The 22,766-nt window shown below is 35.6% G+C and overlaps 3 protein-coding genes and 1 non-coding gene across 7 annotated transcripts; 2 read left to right on the top strand and 2 right to left on the bottom strand.

Annotated features, from left to right (window-relative positions):
• Positions 1-460: 460 nt before the first annotated feature.
• On the top strand, positions 461-8,675 carry LOC104248013 (PHAF1 protein At3g51130). Of its 4 annotated transcripts, none has more exons than XM_009804185.2 (15): positions 461-703; positions 902-984; positions 1,562-1,636; positions 4,330-4,397; positions 4,516-4,621; positions 4,723-4,783; positions 4,887-5,053; positions 5,999-6,061; positions 6,513-6,560; positions 6,679-6,792; positions 6,868-6,967; positions 7,064-7,140; positions 7,469-7,573; positions 7,720-7,778; positions 8,475-8,675. In XM_009804185.2, the coding sequence occupies exons 1-14, from the start codon at positions 610-612 to the stop codon at positions 7,765-7,767; spliced, it is 1,209 nt and encodes a 402-aa protein (XP_009802487.1). In that variant the 5' UTR covers positions 461-609; the 3' UTR covers positions 7,768-7,778; positions 8,475-8,675. The 4 variants fall into 4 exon arrangements, with proteins under 4 accessions (XP_009802487.1, XP_009802488.1, XP_009802489.1 ...); XM_009804186.2 differs by having other exon boundaries at positions 501-703; positions 4,887-5,047; XM_009804187.2 differs by having other exon boundaries at positions 501-703; positions 7,064-7,134.
• A 325-nt stretch (positions 8,676-9,000) lies between these two features.
• On the bottom strand, positions 9,001-11,290 carry LOC104248014 (probable pectinesterase 53). The gene is made up of 4 exons (XM_009804188.2): positions 10,858-11,290; positions 10,489-10,678; positions 9,442-9,884; positions 9,001-9,244 (listed from the first exon to the last, which is right to left on the bottom strand). The coding sequence occupies exons 1-4, from the start codon at positions 11,190-11,192 to the stop codon at positions 9,094-9,096; spliced, it is 1,119 nt and encodes a 372-aa protein (XP_009802490.1). The 5' UTR covers positions 11,193-11,290; the 3' UTR covers positions 9,001-9,093.
• An 8,199-nt stretch (positions 11,291-19,489) lies between these two features.
• On the bottom strand, positions 19,490-19,562 carry TRNAE-CUC (transfer RNA glutamic acid (anticodon CUC)). The gene has a single exon. It is a non-coding gene; the product is annotated as a tRNA-Glu (tRNA).
• A 641-nt stretch (positions 19,563-20,203) lies between these two features.
• On the top strand, positions 20,204-20,608 carry LOC138885133 (uncharacterized). The gene has a single exon (XM_070166035.1). The coding sequence runs from the start codon at positions 20,204-20,206 to the stop codon at positions 20,606-20,608; it is 405 nt and encodes a 134-aa protein (XP_070022136.1).
• Positions 20,609-22,766: the final 2,158 nt, after the last annotated feature.

The raw sequence follows: 22,766 nt of genomic DNA, 5'->3' as shown, positions 1-22,766 counted from the left end.
ATGGCACGAATACATGTGAATATATGCGCGTACAACTGGACTGTCATGATTTTAGGCCTTTTCTATTGTTGTATTCATGAATACATCAGTGCGAATACATGTGAATACATGCGTGTATGACTGGACTGCCCTGATTTTAGGTGCCTTTTGTTACTGTATTCATGAATACATGGCACGAATACATGTGAATACATGTGCGTACAACTGGACTACCCTGATTTTTAGTCGATTTTTGCTTTTGTATTTATGAATATAACAACGCGAATACAACAAATACACTACCGTAACAACTGAATAATAGCTATAAAAAATAATTATATAATAGCTATAGAAAGTTAATAGCCACTAAATTTGTTTCTTTTAACCATTGTTTGAACTGGGTTAATGCACGACATAAAGTAAAAAAACAAAAGATTTTCCAAGTTACCGCGACGTTTCGTGTGCTGGGTGCTAAATTCCATAACAAGATACCATCCATTCGCCTTTGCCACATCATTGTCAGTTGCCTCCTACTTAAAGCTATCTATCGTCATCTGTAGACATAAAAGTCACAATCGCGATTCAACTCGGCTCCACGAAACGTACTTCAACAAACATCAACAACAAAGGATGCAGAGACCCAGACGCCGCTGCGAAGGCACAGCCATGGGCGCTATCGTTCTCGATCTCCGCCCTGGTGTCGGCATCGGTCCTTTTACTCTCGGTAATTTCAATTTAGTTACCGATTATGTCATCGATTGTCAACTAGGTTGATTAATTTGTCTTATTTTATGTTTTATTTTCTAAATTGATTGATCAATTATTCAATTCTAGTTACCTAATGGTTGAATTGTGATTGTTGTGGTTTAGTTTAGTTGATTTTACATGTAATGATCTGTGTTAATGCCTGCAAATGTTTCAGGAATGCCTATTTGCGAAGCTTTTGCTCAAATAGAACAGCAGCCTAACATTTACGATGTTGTTCATGTTAAGTATTATGATGAGGTATGATTCAGCGAGTCTGTCCTAGGACAATATTGTTGCTGATTTGTTCTATCTTCTATTTTACTATATCTGTAGGAGAATTTTATAAAGTTCATCTTTTTGTACATTTTCCATATTACAGTGTGATTCATTCCTTGTATCAGCTAGGATATGAATAGGGCTTACGGGAACAACAACTGAATATCGTCTTTGTTACCGGAGGACCTCATTAAATTGTGCATCTTAACATTTAGTTGCTTTGAAGTTCAAAACAATTTTTTTTCCGAATTGCTGACCACTTCGCTTTTTAAATAATCCCTTTTCCGTTATTTAGTGTCCTGCTGTTTCTTAGTCACACGCTTGTACCTTTCTTGGCTGAATAGAAAATTTCCATAGCCTGTCATCTTAGGAGTCATAGTGGGTTTATAAACGAAATTCTGCAATCTGCATGCATAACATGGTTCTGAGATTTTCAGGTTTTACATGTTATCCTAATATGATACACCATAATCAATAGCGTGGCCATGGCTAGTTTTGCACACCTGCATCATGAAAATTAGATAACAAATAGCTCAATGCTCAATTTTATGTTTTGCAGGAGCCCTTAAAACTTGACATTGTCATTAGCTTCCCAGATCATGGATTTCATCTGCGGTTTGATCCTTGGTCGCAGGTATTAGGTTTGGTGCATGCATTTCTCTTACTGATGGGGTCTTGTTAATGAGAAGATTCATTTTCCTTGTACGGGAAGATTATTGAATGTAATTTGTTCAGTTGAACTGTTGATATTTTATTTATGGCTCATTCTTTACTAGTGCATGGGTAAAATGTGGTGGCACTGTCAGTGTTTCCTGGCATTATATCGTTTATTTGTAATCTTGATCATTTATTTTAATGCACATTAGATTGGCAAACTTTATTGAACTGAATGGTGTAGAGCGCGGGAAGAAACAAGTGCACGTTACTGCAGTTGGAGAAACAATAGATTTATTAAGCTGGAGTATGCTGGCAGTGGCGAAGCCAGAAAATTCAATAAGGGTGTTCAAAATCTGTTTTTAATTAATAACACATAATATTTTACCTTATATGTAGTATAATTTTTCGGCGAAGGGTGGTCAGTTGACCACCCTTAAACCAAAGTAGCTTCGCCCCTGTATGCTGGCAGCAAAAATATGAAAGTGGACAAGAGAGGGTTGCTCAAGTGGTAAACACCCTTCACCTCCAACCTTGAGGTTGTGGGTACGAGTCACTGATGGAGCAAAAATGGGGGGAACTCCTAGGGAGGGTAAAAAAAGTGAAAGTTAATTTTGTGCAAGATTGCTAGTGCCGATACACCTATATATAGTAAAAATTTCATCAGGAGTAATATGAGTTTTTCTTTTCTTAGGGTGTGGTGAAGCTTTATAATTAAACTTTAAGCTGTAAATTTAGGAAATAGTTCCAAGAGAACCTTCAAAATTGTGAAATGTATGGATGAATTCATCTTTTGTTTTTGTCCTTGTTACCTTTTGTGGATTGTCCGAGTTGTTGTCTCCTTTCTAAAAGGAGAATTCATCTTCTCTATGGCAAGGAATAGTGAGGGGAAAGATCTATTTAAAAAAAATATTGATTTCATTGGAAAAAGGCAATTGTATCCTATTTTGGCTTGACATGTGGTGCGGGAAAATAATTAAAGGTCAAGTACCCTCATTTATGCTTAATTGCATCAATTTCAGATCTACTCAGAAAGAATACCTGTGGAATTTCTTGGGATATATCTTTGAGAAGCCCAGAAAACATTGGGAGTGGTAGGAAATGGAGCAATTCCCTTGGAGATTAATAGTGTAGTGACTATGGAGGGGCAGTATAGGATGGTATTGAAAGCTGACATGGGGAGGGGGGAGGATGTTCCCGTTGGAGCCTTTCTACATGTATATGGATGGTTCAAAAACCACTAAAAATTGGCTTTCTTTGCTTGGTGCGCTTCATGGGACGTTATCCTTAACAACAACAACAACAAAAAACCCAGTGAAATCCCTCATGTGGGTCGGCCGTTATCCTTAGGTTGCAGCAATTATAGGAGGAGAAGTTACATAGTGGCTATAGTCAGTGTTGCATGTGCAAGAAAAAAGGGGAAGACAGTTGTCTTTTGCTCCTTCATTACTCTATTCGCTATGCAGGGGAGGGAGGAGTTTTGTGTAATCTGTGATTATTTTTCTGCATATTCGAAGATGCCATTGCAACGTGGAGGTTGAGCGAAACAGGGAAGGAAAGGAGGAAGTTTTAGAAATGACATCATGATGCACTTTTCCAAAAGCTTGGTATTTAAGTGGAGAACGGTAGAGGAGTGGGCCCATTATCCGCCGAGTTAACTGCACGTCATTAGCCCTATGGGATTTCTGGTTATCAAAAGAAAAAAATGCATTGTGATACAATTTTTGTATGATACGTAGAGAAAAAAGCAGGACGATGCCTGAAGGGGTTGAACGAGGGATGTCGAAGATCAATATTACCTTGTTTTTACCTATATTTTTGTTTAAATAAGAGATCAAGTTATTTCTAGATCGTTGGATAGTTTTCTGGAAGCTCAACGCTAAACACCTTTTCCCCATTAGCACTTCGCATCATCTCGGTTCGCATTAATGAAATTCCTTTGATTTACCCCAAAATAAAGAATATACTTGGAAAAGTATCAATAATGTGATGACATCTCTAATCTCTAGTTTTCTTGATCATGTACATTTCCGAAGAACGTGGTTGGGGATAGAATGAGTTATGGAAATACCTTTCTGAAAATATTTCCAAAATTATGTGATTCTCTTTTAAATTTACTTCTTTTATAATTTTCTTTCTCATGATTTTATTTCTTTGTTTCTTTTTTTAGAGAATTTATTTCATTTTTAAGTTAGCTCAAGTGTAGGGATGGCAAATGGGCGGGTCGAATAGTATATGAGTGGGTTGAAAACTCGGTAATGCAAAGCAGGATAAACTATCCGCCCCACACATATTTAATATGAATAGAAAATGGGTTAACCGGCGGATAATATGGATACCCATATATGGATGGCTTCTTGAATGTGATCATTTTTGGGAGAATTTCAAGTCTCCCAAGTTTGAGGAACCTCCAATTTGAGTCTTTTGCAAATGTAAAAGCTAAACCCGATTATTCATTAATTATCCATTTTTAAGTGGATAGTATGGATCTTATCCATATTTGATCCATTTTTAAAAAGTTTGTTATCCAACCCATTTTTAATGGATAATAGGGATGGATAATTGTTTTGTTATCCATTTTGCCACCACTACTCAAGAGATTTCTGCTTGCATAGAGGACGTCTGGAACTTATTTCAAGTATCTCTGACTCTCTAAGTTTTCACCTGTTTCAGAGGCTGCGCCTTATTGAAATTTTTGATGTAAAACGGCTCCAGATGCGCTATGCAACTTCTGTAATAGGGTAAGTTTTCATAGTGTTGCTCTCACAACTCTTTAAATGGATTGGTTTTCCTAATCCTGTGTTTACACCCCCCTACATTTCTGTTCATTAAATTGTCTTTCGATTTTGTTACTATCAGCGGGCCGTCCACTTTAGCCACTTTTGTAGCAGTCTACTCTCTTTTTGGGCCAACCTATCCAGGAACATATGACAAGGATCGAGGAGTTTACACTCTATTTTATCCGGTATGTGTGGCTGATGTCTATGGAATAACACATTTATTTCCAATTCTTTTATCCATCATTTAGTTCTGTGTTGAGGCTTCTGATGGTTTGCAACTTTGCAGGGTTTGTCGTTTGCTTTTCCAATTCCCTCCCAGTATACAGATTGCTGTCGTGATGGAGAAGGTATTCCTGGTTATTTTTGTTGTTCACACTTGTGCAGATTCAAATTATCTACGCTTATAATTTTTTTTTCCTCCTTTCTTTCTCTCTCTTTCCACTTCAAAAGCGGAACTACCTCTGGAGTTTCCAGATGGCACAACTCCAGTTACTTGCCGTGTATCAATATATGATAGTTCTACTGGCAGTAAAGTTGGCGTTGGATCTATGATGGACAAGGCCTGTACACCTCCTCTGCCTGCTGGCAGCCTCTACATGGAAGAAGTGCATGTAAAGGTTTATTTCGGTCCTTCTCATGTCCGCACTGAAGTTTTTGTGCAGTCTCTTCTGATGTTATATGTGATTTCTTATTGAATAATGTATTAATAATAATTCTAGTCCTCCTACTTCAAGCTGCATCTCTTAGTTGTTTTTCACGGAGAAAACTCTTTAGGATGTCCACTTTGCGTGCGTGTGGTGCTTTTCATTACATAGAGCTGATCTTTAAGGAAGTTCACGTCTGGAATTTATTCGTTTTAGCTTAGATTAATTTGCTTAAATTTGGCCGTTCACAGCTCTCTTTGCCAGGAGAACCGTTGGTTAGCTTCTTCATGATTTCGTGTTGCTTTTCCAATTATATAGCCATTACAAAAGGAAGTTGACCTCTGGGATTTTGCAGTTATGGCTGATATGTATTTCTATCTCTGTTATAAATCAATCTTCGGAGAATTCAAACTTGTGAGCAAGAAAATTATAGTATTGCATGAACTTGATGGTGCTTTTGTTTTCATCTTAGTGCTATCTCAAGTTGTGAAGGAAGGGACATGGAATTAAAGTAAAATTGAATCTGGTGCCATTCCATTTGATAGTTCTTTCTCCACTTGCAATGCCTATTATTTTTGAGGTTAGAATCCGTAAAACAGCAGTGTCTACCGTCTACCCCTTCTCCTTGTCTACCGTCTACCCCTTCTCCTTTCTTTTAAAACAGATCAGGTATGAAATCTAGTTTGATTTTGTTGTTAGATTTTTTTTTTCGTGCTCCGTAATGCTGAATCTAATGAATAGTTTAGTTGTATTTTCCAATTTCGAAGATAAAAGAGACCAGAGTTCTTGTATCTTTGTGTACAGTAGTTTAGATCAGAAAAGATGTGTCATAACATCTATTACGTTTGACAATGGATGTTGCTCCGACATGCAATTCAGCTGATTTACAGATGACTATGTTGTATCTATTTTCTTTAGCTGGGGGAAGAATTATGGTTTAGCATTGGCGGCCAACACATCCCCTTTGGTGCTTCACCGCAGGTAACTCCTCTTTCTTTAGATTTTTTTGGGTTAATTATTTGCTACAGTTGTGTAAATTATCTCTTTCTTCCATTGAATTATTTTTTCCTTGATGTTGTGAAAACTCTAATGGTGTTCACATGAATACTCTCTTCAGTCTAGATTCCATCTAATTATCATATCCTGATTACTGAAAATGAAGTTCAGGAAGGGGCTGCAATTCAGAAGTTCGACTTTTCCTGAAGTTAGAAGGGGCTTAAAACCTATTTTAGGTCATATATTGAACTTGGTGATGGCTTAGTTCTTTTAGCAGTTCCACTTTTGGTTTTAGAACGCTTGGATCTAGTTGTGCTTATATGTTGTGTGGCAGTCTGGTGTAGCATTTTCTGTGGACTGCATTTCGTCCTATTCCTTTATTATACACGTTTTGATGACTGAGTCAACCATGCAATCTTATCTTGTCTTTATGCAGGATGTTTGGACTGAGTTAGGTCGACCATGCGGAATCCATCAGAAACAGGTAGTGTTATCTTTTCTTCCCTGTCCAACAGAAAATTGGCATACACAACTTCTTGTGAGTTTTTGTCATTTTCTACATGTTAGATCTTTGGTGGAGATTGACTTCGTCCTCTATACAGGTCGATCAAATGGTGATTCATTCTGCTTCAGATCCCCGACCAAGGACAACCCTTTGTGGTGATTACTTCTACAACTACTTTACTCGTGGCATAGATGTACTATTTGATGGGCAGGTATATCATCCTCTGGGTTTCTGTGAGCACTTATGAAGTCGATGTTGGTTCTCAGATTATTGTGCTTATTTGCAGACACATAAGATCAAGAAGTTTGTCTTGCACACCAACTATCCTGGGCATGCTGATTTCAATTCATATATGAAGTGCAATTTTGTAATCCATTGTTCTGATTGTGAGTTGATTCTTTCAAGACTAAGTCCCTCTTGATTATATCAATGTAAAAAAGTTGGATATTCGTTTTAATACTTTTTGCATCATTTGTCTGCAGTTGTTGGGGCATATCATCAGGATGTAAACTCCTCTAAAGGCACTATAACAGCCAGCACAAAGTGGGAACAAGTTAAGGTGGATTCTTCCTTTCCTGTTTCATATGTATCTATTCTATTTATTTATTCATTGGTATTCCTTTGAGGTTATCAAGTTGGGAGTTCTTACTGATTGTGTTCTGAATAATTGTTACTCGCCCTTGTTCTAGAACACCCCCCTCCCCCCCCCCCCCACACACACACACATTTTTTTAACTCACAATATCCTCCTGTTATAGGATGTTTTAGCACTAATGAGCAAATGGTTAGTGTAGTCTTGCCTGCGTATCCATAACTATCATCAGATATCTTCTTTTTCTGGTCTCAATTTCAAGCTGACTCATCGTTAAGTTGCAACGATTCTGCAGGAGATACTCGGGGATTGTGGTCGAGCTGCTATCCAAACGCAAGGCTCTACAAGCAATCCGTTTGGATCTACCTTTGTATATGGCTACCAAAATCTTGCCTTTGAGGTCAATTTTTTGTTTCAAATAAATGTCTACATACCACTTTATAGTGACCATTCCCCGCTGTGATTCTGCTTTACACTTTATGTTTTTTTTTTTTTTTGTGTTTTGTTTTCGTATTACTTTACCAGGATCTTCCTTATTTGTCACAGGTGATGAAGAATGGTTACATTGCGACTGTAACTCTCTTCCAGTCTTGATGATCTGTGTGGTGCGTTGCCTCTGTTCACTTTTCAGTTTTCTCTGATATAGGGAGACATTCTTCTAAACAGGACATTAGCATTTTCCTGTAGTTGTTGACAACTGTTTGCATTTTGGTTGCAAAAAATAGATCATGCTATTGCTGTGTGTCTTGATTAGTTCCCAGTAATTTCTCTCCCTTCAATTATTTTTTCCCTTTTTGTCTTTAGGGGTGGTGTATATCCAGAATTCCTGTTTAAGAAGGGTCCATTCTCTTTAGTAGTGTTGGTTATCTTCTCCACCACAATCTGGAACATGTCCCAAGATGTTGATATCCCATGTTCTCTATATATGATGATTGACAAGAGTGGGTTGCTCTAGTGGTAAGCACCCTCCACTTCCAACCAAGAGATTGTGAGTTCGAGTCACCCCAAGAGCAAGGTGGGAAGTTCTTGGAGGGAGGGATGCTGAGGGTCTATTGGAAATAACCTCTACCCCAGGGTAGGGGTAAGGTCTGCGTACACACTACCCTCCCCAGACTCCACTAGTGGGATTTTACTGGGCTGTTGTTGTTGTTGGTGTTGTTGTCTATATATGATGACTAGTGGACTTATATTTGTTTCAGTAAATGCTAGCATGTCTTTCTCTGTTGACCTTTTTATTTCATCTCCGTAAAGGCTTGTATGTTTCTTTTAGTTGTTGACTTTTCCAGTTCTCTTTTTGTCAGGCTGCCTGTTGGTATTGTACTGTTCAATTACGTGAAGAAAGCAACTGACCGTCATGGCGGAATTGTATAACATGTACATTTGTTTATAGTTGTACAGTTTTTTATTTTTATTTTTTATTTATATATAATCGATGTCTCTTTTAAACTTGTATACATAGCTCCCAGCCTCTGTAATACAATGCTTGTTGCATCATTCCTCAATTACGTGTAGTTTGGTGGCATGTTATCTTTCAGCTGGCTTGCCCAACTTAGGTGGTGAAAGATTTTGACTTTTTAATCAAAACTGAAAATTATTTTTGAAAAAATTGGAAGAGCTTTTTGAGAAAAGTTGCAACAGTTTTTGAAAGCAACTATCACCTTGTAAGTGTTCGGGTATATATCGTATTCTTGCATGACTGTAATTCGGCAAGCAAAGCTACTTTAAAAAATGTTTCTTCATTTGTTAGCTGGAGTTGCAGCTTTAAATAGCGACTATGCATGTCTGGATGAGAAAGTTGATCCATATTATGGTGGTTGGGGACAATCATTTTCTGGTGTAAAATTTAAATGTTATAGATAGATTGAAGACTAATTATACAGGAGTATGACTGCCATGGCTTGCTAGGTGATAAAGAAACCATCAAATATTGAGAAGCCATTCATGACCATCGATGAAGCTGAGTGAGACAAACGGATTAGCTTCTTGTTCAGTGAGCTCCCTGGACCATTTCACCCTGCCACCGTGGTTTGCCCCTGGTCCCGAACACTTGAATTGCCCATAAAATACCGTCCTGTAGAGCAATATAAGCTACTCAGTAAATTCATGAAATTTGAAATTTTACAATATACCTAAAGCATCTTGTTTATTTTCCGAAAACAGTGGTAAAACTTAATCAATGGGAACATTACCAATCATATTAGACGAACAAAAGGGGTAAAATGTGCAGTAAGAAGTAGGAATTTTACATAGAAAAAAAAAGGAACGTACATATGCCTGTTCTTATCCCCCCAGTCATACCATCCCTTTGAAGTGATGATCTTATCCATGTAAGTGTAAGCAAATATGACCCTTGAGAAAGTACCCCAAGCCCTGCCCAGGTAAAGAGCACCAGATCCAGTAACCTTGCAATTCACAAAAGAGAATCCAGTTTCCTCCAGCATGCTCTCCCTCTTCTGGGCTGTCAATGCCCCATAGCTTTTTGTTTTGGCATTTAAGTGACAATTCTCGTAGAGGGACAACCCATCTCCAAATATAAAATCCACAGAACCTTGTATATAGCAGTTCTTGAAATAATGCCTGCCCCTGTGATCATACAATGTATCTTGTGCTCCTATGAATTTGCAATTTATAAACGCCGCTGTGTCTGCGGAGATTCTTAATGCCACAGCTTGCTTTCCCAGTGCCCCTGATGGTGGTGGTGGTGCTACATTCTGTTCCCGGAGGAAATAATTATGAATTTATCTTACATTCACTAAGAATGTAAATGAACTTTTTAGAAAATTAGTGCAATTGAACATGTTAAACTGAACACAGAACACAAATTTTCTAGTTACGATCGTCAGTGGCGAAGGCAGGATTTCTGCTAAGGGAGTTTAAAAAAAGAAAAAGTTGAAAAAATTAGAAGAAACTGTGGCCAGCAAGAATTGAACCAGCAACCTAACAAAAATTTTGAACCAAACTATGCTTTTGGGCTATGTCAGGGGGACTTTTTCAATTTATCTAGTGAACATAGGCTTCGAGTGCGTACCAGGCGAAAATTGCTCTTACTTCATGAAGGGAGGTTGAAAATCTGTTACAGATTCAAAATATAATATATAGAGGTACAAACCGAATTTGCCTTATATGTAATTTTCGGACGAAGGGGGTTCGAGTGAACACCCTTCCGCCCCCTAAATCCCCCCTGACAATCGTTGCCTTTAATTACCTTCAACAAGTAACTTAAAAAGTATACCTTGACAATACATGCATCGCTATTCCCTAAAAATGAGCATTACTACATGCATCTTATTAAACTAAACACAATACACAATTTACCTTAAAGGTGATGTTTTTGGCAATGAAGTAGGGGGAATTAACAGCAAACGTTGCAGAACCATACGTTCCCATTGGCTGGCCATCTTTTCCTACCCTATCTGCAGTGTCATCCCATTTGATAGTCGTTTTGCGCGAACTAGCACCTTCCAGTGTAATGTATGCCATTGTTGCTGGAATTTCAATCTTCTCCCTGCAAATTTTTAACCTCACTTAGACAAAACTTTCACGTAAATAACTAGCAACGTTGTTCAAAAATGTCCTGTTTAATGAACATGTTTTGTCCTGTGCAATCTGAAACACAATAATTGAATGCCTTATCGTATACAATTACTCAAGATGCAGAAAACAGGACAATGGGAGTTAATTTACCTGTAAATCCCAGGACTAACAGAAATAACCACTCGACAAGAATTGGCAATTGGAATTGAATCAATAGCCTCTTGAACCGTAGTAAAATCTCCATGCTTTGGGTTTTTATTCACCTTAATAAATTTGCAAGGCTCAAATTTGTTCTTCGCTTCGTGGAAGACAGAATGATTGCGAGAACTAATGCGATTAATCCAATTCAAGAAACCATCTTCATTAGCCACTTTCAACTTATTCTGCCTCCTAGAATGTTTACCCCTTTTAGCATTTGCACTAATAGCAAACAATAAAATTAAGATAAAAAGCAACTCTAGTAATCTCGTCCTTGAAGTAGCCATTCCCCAATGTGATAATGATTATACTCGTGAGGAAGTTTGAAGATAATGAGAGTCAGAAATTGGAGTACTATATAAAGGGCCAGAGAGTGTGAAAAAATAAAAATAATAATGTACGTACGTGTATGAGATAAAAATGATTGGTCCGGGAGAAAGAATAAGAAAGAGCATAGGAAGGGAATCTGACAAGTCGTGGCTGTACTCGTATTCGGTAGTCATATTATCTTTTTGTTTCTTTGCTCACGGAGACCAATCTATCCTGAATCTTGATTTTACCCTATGTCCATATGCCATAAATGATCATAAACGAACCCAAGATTTAAACTTGATTAGTTCAGTTATTAATTAGCTTACGTTCTTAGCGTTGAACCTATTGTACTTTTAAAATTATGTGTTTAGAAAAAATTTACTAAGATTTTAGTGATTTTAATTACATGTATTTATGTTCCGTGTAGAAAATATTGAGTTTAGTTGGCCTATTGTTTGTCATCTTATCACTGTTTGATAGCGAAGTGTCTGTTTTGGTCAGCTGGAGAGTGGGACTGTGAGGAGGAAACCGTGACTATATTGCAGGAAAAAAACACAAACCACCAACCTGTACACAACTCCAATGGCCAGTATAGGCCATCCTCTGGTATTATATGTGCAATAAAAAATATGATCTCTCTCTAGAGCTATTGCATCATTTTGCATGGATTTCTGCTTGTTTGCGGCAGATAAATGATTTTAAGAAGAAGAAGGTTGACTAAAATGATAAAGCAGTAACGGATTTTGAGAAACTCTAGCATCATTCATGGGACCCTCATGCACGAGTTTGGTGCAATTATTTAATTTTTCATGTGACCCTATATTTTTTCAAAGGAAGTTGGGAGGAAGAAAAACTATTCATGGGTCGGAACTACAGTATAAATATTAATAATAAAGTTTGGGATTTTGAGTAGGTTTGGTTTCTTGAGTTAGAAAGTAGAGGTTGGAGTTTGGAGAAAGAAGAAAAGGGAGTGTATTAAATTAGGGGAAGAGGCGTGAATGGAGTGGTTGCATGAAGGTAATCATGATATATCTCATCCGTGATGAAGAATTGGAGGTATTTCATATGCAATGTGTTTGACCATCGGATGTGACATATAAATTTAAACCCGAAAACTAAGGTAGTTGCAGCAAATTCATAACATTGAACATACATTATTAAAGGTTTATGTATACATCTAATTTTTATAATTAAGTCATTTGTAAATTAAATGTTCCATTGGCTAAGTATAAGTCATGTGTTCAATTGATCATAAGCTTAGTGTAGACGTTTAAATGACAAATTTGATCAAGTTTAGAGGGATGTCTATGTATTCAACCAATAAAAAAATTGAGGTACAAGATGTGTGATTTTTGCCTAATAAACTTACCGAAGTCATTTACTAAGTAGTCATCAAAATGATATGTTTAAACGGACCCTTTTAGTTATATATAACAACTTGATTAAGATTCCAGATGATAATAGACATATATCATGTCCTTAGTTGTTAACTAAGTACACGTGCGGCACTTGACAACTCGCTCACGATCTTGCACAACTTGCTCACGTTCTTGCTATGTCAAGTCAGCCTTACTACATTTAAGATCGCTAAGAGAATGGAAGAAAGAACACAAGAGAATTGCTAAAGGAAGCTTTGTATTAGAGAGAACTTGAAATGTTTGCTTGGTTGATGAATTACAAATGAATGCCCCCTATTTATACTAATCACCTAGGGGCTAGTATGTAAATAATAATTGTTCTACAAGTCGTTCCGTATTTACAAAAAAGTCCTTCTCTAGAATATTCTACATAGCTAGAATCTTCAAAGGACTTTCCTAACAATTCTATAGGGTTCTAGGGTCTTCCTAAGGAAACCTCTATATTTCTCTAGAACTTTCCTATAAGTGAATAAATATCTAGAACATTTCCAAGGAAATTCTCCATAGTTCTAGAATATTCCACCAAGATCTAGTCCCTAACTTATGTAACCATTCTATATGGTAAAAATATATGCCAAGTGACACCTACGTGGCATGATGATGTGGCGGGCCATGACACTCTCCTCCACCCAATTTTGTGCCGTCCTCGGCACAAAGCATCGACGCATATGCGCGCACCTCGCCTTGGCGTCGCTAGAGATCTTTATCCATTAGCCATGATGCCCTATGAAGCGATTCTCCTTCCCATTTCACAAGGTACTAGCCAGTAGCTACCTTTCTTCTTACATATTTGTACTTTGGATGGCTAGCAATGATGACCTCCATCCTCCGCCCATCGGATGCCCCTCCTTGCTCTTAGCCTAAATCTTCCTATGACTCAACCAAGTTTAGCAGCTTCTCAAGCATCGAGTCCATGCTTCCACTCCCTATTTGGCTGCCCTCCTTGGTCCAACCTTACTGGCAAACTTGAACCCTTTGCTTGGTACATCGTCTGAGTCTGATAGCATGCCATCACTTTATAACTCGCCATCCTTTTCAACTATGTCCGTCCAACATTTCTTGCTGCCGCCATGCTCCATTTGAATGGTGCCAAGATAGGCTTTGGAATCCCTTACTTTCGGCTTAGATTCCAAGCGCATCCCTCCAATACAGGCGGTTCCCCCTGTGTCGCCCGTATGTGCTTGAGCAAAGTTTCCTATCATTGCTGCAAGCTTCCTCAACTCTGAGCATTCCCTTGCCCGATGTGATCCTTCACAGAAGTAGCACCCTTCCTTAGGTACGTACTCCCTACCATTTTCCGGCCCCTTGTCGTTTCTCTTGGACCACTGTCCGTTATGGGATGGCCCCTTGCCATTACCCTTGTATACCTCGGCTATGCATTTCCCGTTGTCCTCGTCATGATCTCCCTCATCCCTCTTGGCGTTGCCTTCTTTGGACTTGGCAGGCTCCATCTTGAATTCAACAATTGACTAGGCTACTCCGATGGCCCCGTTCACGTTGGCTACTTGATGTCTTTTTAATTTCCGCTTTGCCCAACTTTGCAACCCATCCATGAAGTAGAAGAGGGAATATTCCTCGAACAATGGCCTGATTTGCAGCATTAAGGCAGTGAACTCGTGCACATACTCCCGAATTGTGGCCTCTGTCGTAGCTCCCTTAACTTCTGCCAGTCTGCCATCTCGCGCGTCCCGTGCACCGCTATACTGCTTTCGATTAGGGACCTTCATATTGATCCCTTCTGCAAGTACCAAACCCTTAGTAATTTTGGCCATGGTTCCCTACAAAATTTCCTTATAGCAATCTCTTCTATTCTTTCTAATATTTCTTAGTCATAACCTTTGCTCTGATACCACGTTGTCACGTCCTTAGTTGTTAACTAAGTACACGTGCGGCACTTGACAACTCGCTCACGATCTTGCACAACTTGCTCACGTTCTTGCTATGTCAAGTCAGCCTTACTACATTCAAGATCGCTAAGAGAATGAAAGAAAGAATACAAGAGAATTGCTAAAGGAAGCTTTGTATTAGAGAGAACTTGAAATGTTTGCTTGGTTGATGAATTACAAATGAATTCCCCCCTAATTATACTAATCACCTAGGGGCTAGTATGTAAATAATAATTGTTCTACAAGTCTTTCCGTATTTACAAAAAAAGTCCGTCTCTAGAATATTCTACATAGCTAGAATCTTCTAAGGACTTTCCTAACAATTCTATAGGGTTCTAGGGTCTTCCTAAGGAAACCTCTATATTTCTCTAGAACCTTCATATAAGTGCATAAATATCTAGAACATTTCCAAGGAAATTCTCCACAGTTCTAGAATATTCCACCAAAATCTAGTCCCTAACTTATGTAACCATTCCATATGGCAAAAGTATATGCCAAGTAACACCTACGTGCTATGATGATGTGGCGGATCATGACACATATCTAAGATTATACAAATGTCTTTCTCCTTTAGTTGTAGTGTTATGTTTATGTTTTTAAACATCATAGTTGAAACGCTTTACAATCCTAAGTTCTAGTACTGTGCATCTTGAAGGCATTTGCACATGTGAATTTGGAGGAAGGAGTAATAGTTTGAGGAAAGTGGGCGTAGGCGTAACCAGTGGCGGCGCTGAAAATTTTACTAAGGTGTATTAAAATATAAATAAGTAAACACACGAAGAAAATAAGGGGACTCAATATATATATTTTTTTGGGGACTCAATATACACACACATAAAATATTTTTTTTGACATAGCTAAATAGTGTAATTTTTAAACAAAAAAGTGTCAATGGACACCCCTTAATTTAAGGTGGCTCTGTCACTGGGCGTAAGTTGTGCAAAAAGTAGTTAATGATGCATCATATCACTGATGGGATTTTCTGCAGCCTTGTGCAATTGACAACACAGAAGGTGATATGAAAACCTAAAACCATGGTATCTGTCGTCCAAATTAAGTTGTTCATCTTCAAAAATCCAACAACGTTTACGCATAAGACGTTTGATTTTGATCTATTGCCTTTGCTGTCAGCTAGTGGCACGGTAAAGCCAAAAGCTACGGGCTAATGCCAACAGTTTTCAGGATAAAATACATAAATAGGAAGTGCATGTTTGGTTACAAGAAAATTAAAATGAGTCCCTCTCTCTTTTGTGCACGAAAGTCGTTATTCGTATTGTATTATACTAGTCTCTATTTAAGTGCTTTGCACGTATATTTCTCGTTATAATTAAAAGATAAGTTGAAAAAATATTTCTTTCTATGACTTCATATAACAAACATTTTTCGCTTTATTATGTCACTTTACCCTTCCGATTATTAAGTTATTATCTTATCGCAAAAAGCTTCTGTGGTGAAGGGTCCTTTGTCGCTAAGTATCTACATATCTTCCTAGTAATACTATAATAGTTGCCGGTATCATCTTAAGCAAAGTCAAAACTAAGAAATATTTTACTTCTATTAGGGAACTTGACAATCAATATCGCATTTAATTGATCAACACATTGTGCTAGCTAAGATTACTTTTTGCATCATGTATTTTGGACAACTCGTATTTTTATTTGATGATACAAATATTTTATTTATTAAGCAACTTTCATTACTATCATCATTGGGCTTGACAACCAATTGTTCTTAATGAGGACTAAAATCTCTTATTGTATGCTTTTCTCCATTTCCGAAATGAAGAAAAATCGTTGAATGTTGGATTTATTTTTGTTTTCATATTTTCTATTAGCTGAATGATTTTCATTTGATGTCATAAGTATGATTATATCATGTATGTATTTATAATCTATATTCCCGTTAAATTTGAAACTATTGGTACTACTTGATGGTACACCTCTAAAACCATTACTTTTTCTTCCATATAATATTTTTAGTCTAAATATTAAATGCCTTATCGGTAGTGATTTGATCAATTGGAATCCAATTATAAAACCTTTTTCCAATCTTACTGCGACCCAAAAAAAATAGGGGAGAAAAAAAACACATTTTAAAAGTTGGTACCCCAACCTAGCAAATAGCACTAAAAATTCCTATTTTCGATAAAGGTTAATTACTTAATTCTTATGGGAATAAAATTAATGAAGAACTTTATTTGGTTTCAAAGTCCCAAAAATAGTTTTAAAGTTGGCTAATGTTAACGTTTGGAATCCTAGTTTTGCATACGTCAAAATTCTAGTGCAACCATGCTATTAAATTTAAAGGTAATTACAATTGTATCCTATATAAACTTATTTGTACTTTAAATTTTCAAGGACATAAAATTCAATTAATATTTTAAGGATATTTTAGTCATTCAACATTTAGTGTTTTAATATTCATGCTTTTATAATAACTAGTTTTAGGGTACACACTTTACGCGTGTATACTATATTTGTGAATATACGATTTTGAGAAAATCTCTCTCTCTATCTTTCTTATATATACCACATAATATGTTTGAGTTGTAAAATACAAATTAGAAAAAGTAATCTACCATCACATAAGTTCTCAAATGTCTTATTATTATTTTTTTCTCATTTGCCTCCGCTAATGTTGAGTTAGTATTTTACAAGAAGTAATGTATAAAAAATATAAGGAGTTACCATTCTTTATAATGAATGATGAAAAATTACAACTCATTTAGAATACGTTTTATCTTCTAATATTTTATCCTTGTCGCTTCAAGTTTGCTCTATCTCTAATTTCTCTTTTCACCAATATTTTTCTTATAAAAATAAATTTATGTACCATATGAGTTTTATCAACTTGAAAAATAATTTTTCGTATATGAATAGTTTTAAAAGAAGTGAAATGACTTAATTTTGCTATTAGTTCTAAAAACTCAAGTATTTATTTAAGAAATCATTTATTTTTATTCATATTTTAGTATGAAATCGTCTAGAATTTTACATTTTCAACTATAGTTATAATTTTATCCAATAAAAAATTATTTTTAAAGGGTAAAATGTCTATCAAATATTTTACTTTGGATCATCATATTTGCATAATTATTAGTGTCATTAACTCTTGTCGATCACGTCTCTTTATCTCTCGTTTAAACTCTAAAATTTTTTACTATAAGTTCCAGATTATTAATGGTAATAAAATTATCATGTAACTTAACAGTTATATTAGTTAATTCTCTTTTTCAACAAATCTTCTTATTCACTTTTTTCTTTTATGGATTTGGGAAGGATATACTTTTAAAGACCTTGAGGTTTAACCTTTACATCACTAAAATTAGGGAGTATACTAACTTTTCATCACCAAATACTATAAAGAACATTCATAAGCATTATAGAATTAGAAGAGGAAGAGAAAATCGAGTGGTTGGTATAAATGGGGCAACTTGGTAAGTAGTATATTTTAGAAATATTTATAAAGTTCAAACTATTGGGCTAGGGATTTATATATATTTTGAGTTGCTACATAATAGTAGTTTTTACTTAGTTAAAATATAGAAAGCATTAATGATCAACCTATTTTTAAAATTTCAAACTCCTAAATATTAGGATTTCAAATTCCTAAATATTAGAAAAATAACGTAAATAACAATTTAGTCCCGTGTGAAATCAACAAATAAAAAGTAAAAAAGCGACCGATATTATATCCAAACAATAATTTCTTACTTATTCTTTGTTGACTTTGTTATTTTTGGTTTCCTTGATCGTCATTATATCCAAACTCATTTTTCTCATTTGAACTGATGATATAATAATTTTTGATCGAATTTTTCAACCAAAAGCGAAGATAATATATCTTGATATTCTCGGTTATTCTTTGATCCAAAGAAAAATTATTAAAGTATGTGCAACTTAGTTTGGTGATATTCAATATTCACGATTGTTATTAGATCTTGATAAATAAGGAATTGAATTTAAATTTTTTCTTTTTTTCTTAGGATATGAATTTGACTAAAGATTATTTTACGCAATTCAGATAAGAAAATAAGTTATATAAGTTAAAATTTTATTCGATGTTGAATTTCTAAATATTAGAACTCCCTCCGAATAATCCAAATAAATAAAAATTAATAGCAAAATGTTAGTTAATTTTAAAGTTTTAATGTTATAAATATAATTTGAATGATATAATATCTGACATAAGATATAACTTACATGTTATCCATCATTAATGATTAAAAGATTTATATTAAAAATAGCAAATTTATAAGTCAAGTTAAACTCGTTGTGCACATGTAAAAATTTGGATTAACATTGAAAAATGCTAATGATTCCTACAAAATTAAAACGAAGGCAGAAACTTGCAAAAGTCTTTTGTTATAATTCCAAAAGTGTTAAAACTTGTAAACATGAAAGAGTCAAATTTGAGAAAGATTGTTACACGATTTAAATAAGGAAAAAATATTTATAAGTAAAATTTTACTCAAATTAGATTCGTAAATATTAGGAGTTTTTAGATACCTTAAAGGAAAAATATTTAATAAATAAAATTTAGCTTATCTTAAAATATTAGGTAAAGTTTATTTTTAAGGAATAAAAAAGGCAAACGATATTTCGCTAAGAGCTTTCGTGCTTTTAATATAGTATAGATATAGATAGATTTATTGCAAAAAAAAAGTATTGTATTATATTTAGAACTTAAAATTTATATTATATACCATGTGCTTTGTACTCTATTTGCCTTGCCCAACAACGAGGACTACTTCTTATCACAATACAAGGATATTATGAAAAATTTAAAAAAGAGGTAAATGTTAAGAGGCTCCTTAAGGTATTTATTCGATACATAATGGGTCGAAATCAGAAATTTATCTTTCAAAATGATTTTTGTTTTCTATTTTAATGATGACGACAAACAGCTAATACGTCCATAAATCGTTTGTTTGTGATACATGAAAATTAGAAAGAAAAAAGGAGAGATTTCCGTTGCCGGGAATTGAACCCGGGTCTCTCGGGTGAGAGCCGAGTATCCTAACCGACTAGACTACAACGGAGTTGTTATTTAAAATTTTAGATATTTATTTAATTAATGATATATAAGGAGGGGTAGAACGCACCTCAAGTTCATAATCTATATGTTTCTTTTAAATCCTTACCTATGTATTTTCTTTGCCAGATTAATTGGAAATCGTCTCTCTTTTCGCATTTTGGAAGTTGGTAATGGGACCTGGAATGTTCTTGGGATATGAGGGATCAAATTGTACACAATAAAAGTAGAGGGGAGTTGTTTAGAGTTAGTTGATATTAGTTAGTTATTAGTGGCTGTTTTGACAGCTGTGAGTGAGCTGTTAATTAGTTAGTGGAGTTAGGGGTATAAGCACTATATAGTGCAATATTGTATTGATCGACAATTAATAGAAGAATACAATTCTGATTTCTCTTCTTCCTCACTTCATTTTCTCTATTCTCTAGGGCTTGAATCGAACATGGTATCAGAGCGTATACTGTAATTCGGTCAATCTCCGGCGAGATCCAAGCTTTCTGAGCTCGATTTCTTAACAGCTATGGCGGAGAGTGAAGTCAATTCTCTAAATCATAATCATCCACTGTTTCTGCAAGCTTCAGATGCACCGGGGTTAGTTTTAATTCCGCTCAAGCTCACGGGCCTAGAAAACTTGCGCTGTGGAGTAGACCGATGAAATTGGCACTCCTAGGAAAGAGCAAGTTGGGATTTGTGGATGGATCATGTGTGAAAATCATGTATAAAGGTAAATTGGCAGAACAATGGGAGAAATGTAATGCAATTGTTCTTTCATGGATTGGTAGTACTGTTTCTAATGAATTGATGGCTAGCATCATATATGCATCGAATGCAAGAAAGGTTTGGGTTGATTTTCAGGAGAGATTTGATAGATCAAATCTAACTAGGATCTATCATCTATGGACTGCTATTGCAACTCTGAGACATGGGACTGATTCAGTTACTAGCTACTATTCTAAAATAAAAGATTTGTGGGATGAATTGGATGTAATTGCACATTTAGCATCATGTGATTGTGAAGAATCTAGGCCATCTATAGAGTTATTAAAAAACATATGATTACTGCAATTTCTCATGGGGTTGAATGAAAGCTATGGAAATATTAGGAGCAATATTTTAGCTAATAGGCCTGTAATCACTGTGAATGAGGCTTATACAATAGACACAGACGAGGAAAGCCAAAGAACTATGGGGGTTACAGACACATTGAAGGATCCACTCACAATGATGGCAGGAAAGAGTCATGAGTTTAGACAAAAAGGCTAGGATTAGTCTGTGATTACTGTGGTTATAAAGGACACCTCAAGGAGAATTGTTACAAGATAGTAGGGTATCCACCAGATTTCAAAAGCAAGAAGAAAGGCAAAAACTCAGGAGGAAAGACCTATGTAAACAATGCAACCACCAATGAGATGAAGCAAGAAGTTATGATGCCAACTCAAAGAAATTTCTTTACCGAGGAACAATATAAAGAATTGTTAAATTTATTGCAGAAAACAAACACAAGTGACTGTTCTACAAATATTGCAGGTATTATTGCTTTAATAACAAATGTAGCTGCTAATGATCATGTTTGGATAGTTGACTCAAGTGCGACACATCATGTGACACATTGCAAGAATGCTCTAAGTAATCTTCAAAGAGTAGACAATAAAACAGATGGACTACAGTTACCAACCGGCTATAAGGCAAACATAACACATACATGAGATGCAGTAGTGTTAGGAGACAAAACTATTGAAGGAGTTCTATATGTACCAGATTTTAAATTTAATCTATTATCAATATCTAAACTTACTAAGCAATTGTGTTGCTCAGTAGGTTTTTACCCTGATTTCTGCATATTTCAGGGGCTCTACAATGGCAAGGTGATGGGGATTGATAGAGAAAATAATAGATTGTACTTGATAAAAGAGAACCTACTAATAACAACAACAAGCTTCTTAAAGGAATATGAAGATACAAGACTACGTCATTTGAGACTAGGCCATGCATCAGCAAAGTCTATGGAACATATTTCAGCATTGAGGAATAAAACACATACTGGAATGCAGGACAATTGTGAAGTATGTCCTTTGGCAAAGCAGTATAGATTACAATTTCCTACTAGTAGTACTAGGTTAATAGGTTGTTTCCAGCCTATTCACATGGATGTTTGGGGACCTTATAAGGTACCTACATATGATAGAAAACTCTATTTTGTTATAATTGTAGATGACTATAGCATATTTACTTAGGTATGCTTAATATAATCTAAGTGTGAAGTAGTTGTTGTAATAAAGAACTTCTTTGCTATGATAAAGACTCAGTTTGAAATCACTGTGAAGGTTGTTAGATCAGATAATGGTACTGAATTTTTCAATTCTCAATGCAATACTTTATTTGCTTCTCTTGGAATAATACATCAGAGTAGTTGTCCATATACCCCACAACAAAATGGGGTGGTTGAACGAAAATACAGGCATATCTTGGAGGTATCAATAGCCTTAAAATTTCAAAGTGCAGTTCCTAGAAGATTCTGGGGTGACTGTGTAAGAACTGCAGTATATTTGATAAAGAAGTTGCCTACTAGTGTGTTATAAGGTAAATCACCTTATGAGTTATTATATGGAAAACCAATTAAGGTTGATCACTTAAGGGTATTTGGTTATTTGCGCTATGCAAATAACCTACATAAGGGTGATAAATTTACAGTCAAAGCAAGAAAGACTGTACTTATTGGATATTCAGAAACTCAAAGGGTTATAGGCTATATGATCTTGAGAATAGGAGAATATTTGTTAGTAGGGATGTGGTGTTCAAATAGAAGATTTTTCTTTTTAGCAATACTATATGTCTAGATGATGTAGAGGATTTTTTACTTCTCAAAATTGATTGGAGGAAGAAGAGATGCAACAATCACATCCAACTGTGATTCCACCTACATCTCAGAACATTCAGCCATAGATTAAAGACACTACTGCTATAGTAGGAAAAATCACAAATGATGCAAAAGTTTTAGACAATGTCATATCAGATGGAGAGAATAAGAGTGTAGATCAAATAAATGACAATTTTATTGATGACCAAGCAACTGAGCCAACAGAAATCCAACAACATTCTTCAGAACCAATAGAATCTGAACAAGCAGTTAAGGCAATAGAAGCTCAGGAGCATTCTTTAGATCCAACAGAGGAAGCAAGTGATAGAGTATTCTTTTATTAATTGCTAAAAAGAG

The sequence above is a fragment of the Nicotiana sylvestris genome, chromosome 2 (assembly GCF_000393655.2).
Source record: "Nicotiana sylvestris chromosome 2, ASM39365v2, whole genome shotgun sequence".
Taxonomy (NCBI): Eukaryota; Viridiplantae; Streptophyta; class Magnoliopsida; order Solanales; family Solanaceae; genus Nicotiana; species Nicotiana sylvestris.
The sequence above is the reverse complement of the archived record's forward strand: the minus strand, read 5'-3'. Positions and strand labels throughout refer to the sequence as shown.

Coding starts and splice junctions, on each gene's coding strand:
- LOC104248013 (XM_009804185.2), top strand. CDS start 610: ATGCAGAGACCCAGACGCCGCTGCGAAGGCACAGCCATGGGCGCTATC. Junction 6,968..7,063: donor TGTAATCCATTGTTCTGATT/GTGAGTTGATTC, acceptor ATTTGTCTGCAG/TTGTTGGGGCATATCATCAG. Junction 7,141..7,468: donor CAAAGTGGGAACAAGTTAAG/GTGGATTCTTCC, acceptor ACGATTCTGCAG/GAGATACTCGGGGATTGTGG.
- LOC104248014 (XM_009804188.2), bottom strand. CDS start 11,192: ATGGCTACTTCAAGGACGAGATTACTAGAGTTGCTTTTTATCTTAATT. Junction 9,885..10,488: donor CCAAAAACATCACCTTTAAG/GTAAATTGTGTA, acceptor CTCCGGGAACAG/AATGTAGCACCACCACCACC. Junction 9,245..9,441: donor GGGGATAAGAACAGGCATAT/GTACGTTCCTTT, acceptor ATTGCTCTACAG/GACGGTATTTTATGGGCAAT.
- LOC138885133 (XM_070166035.1), top strand. CDS start 20,204: ATGAAATTGGCACTCCTAGGAAAGAGCAAGTTGGGATTTGTGGATGGA.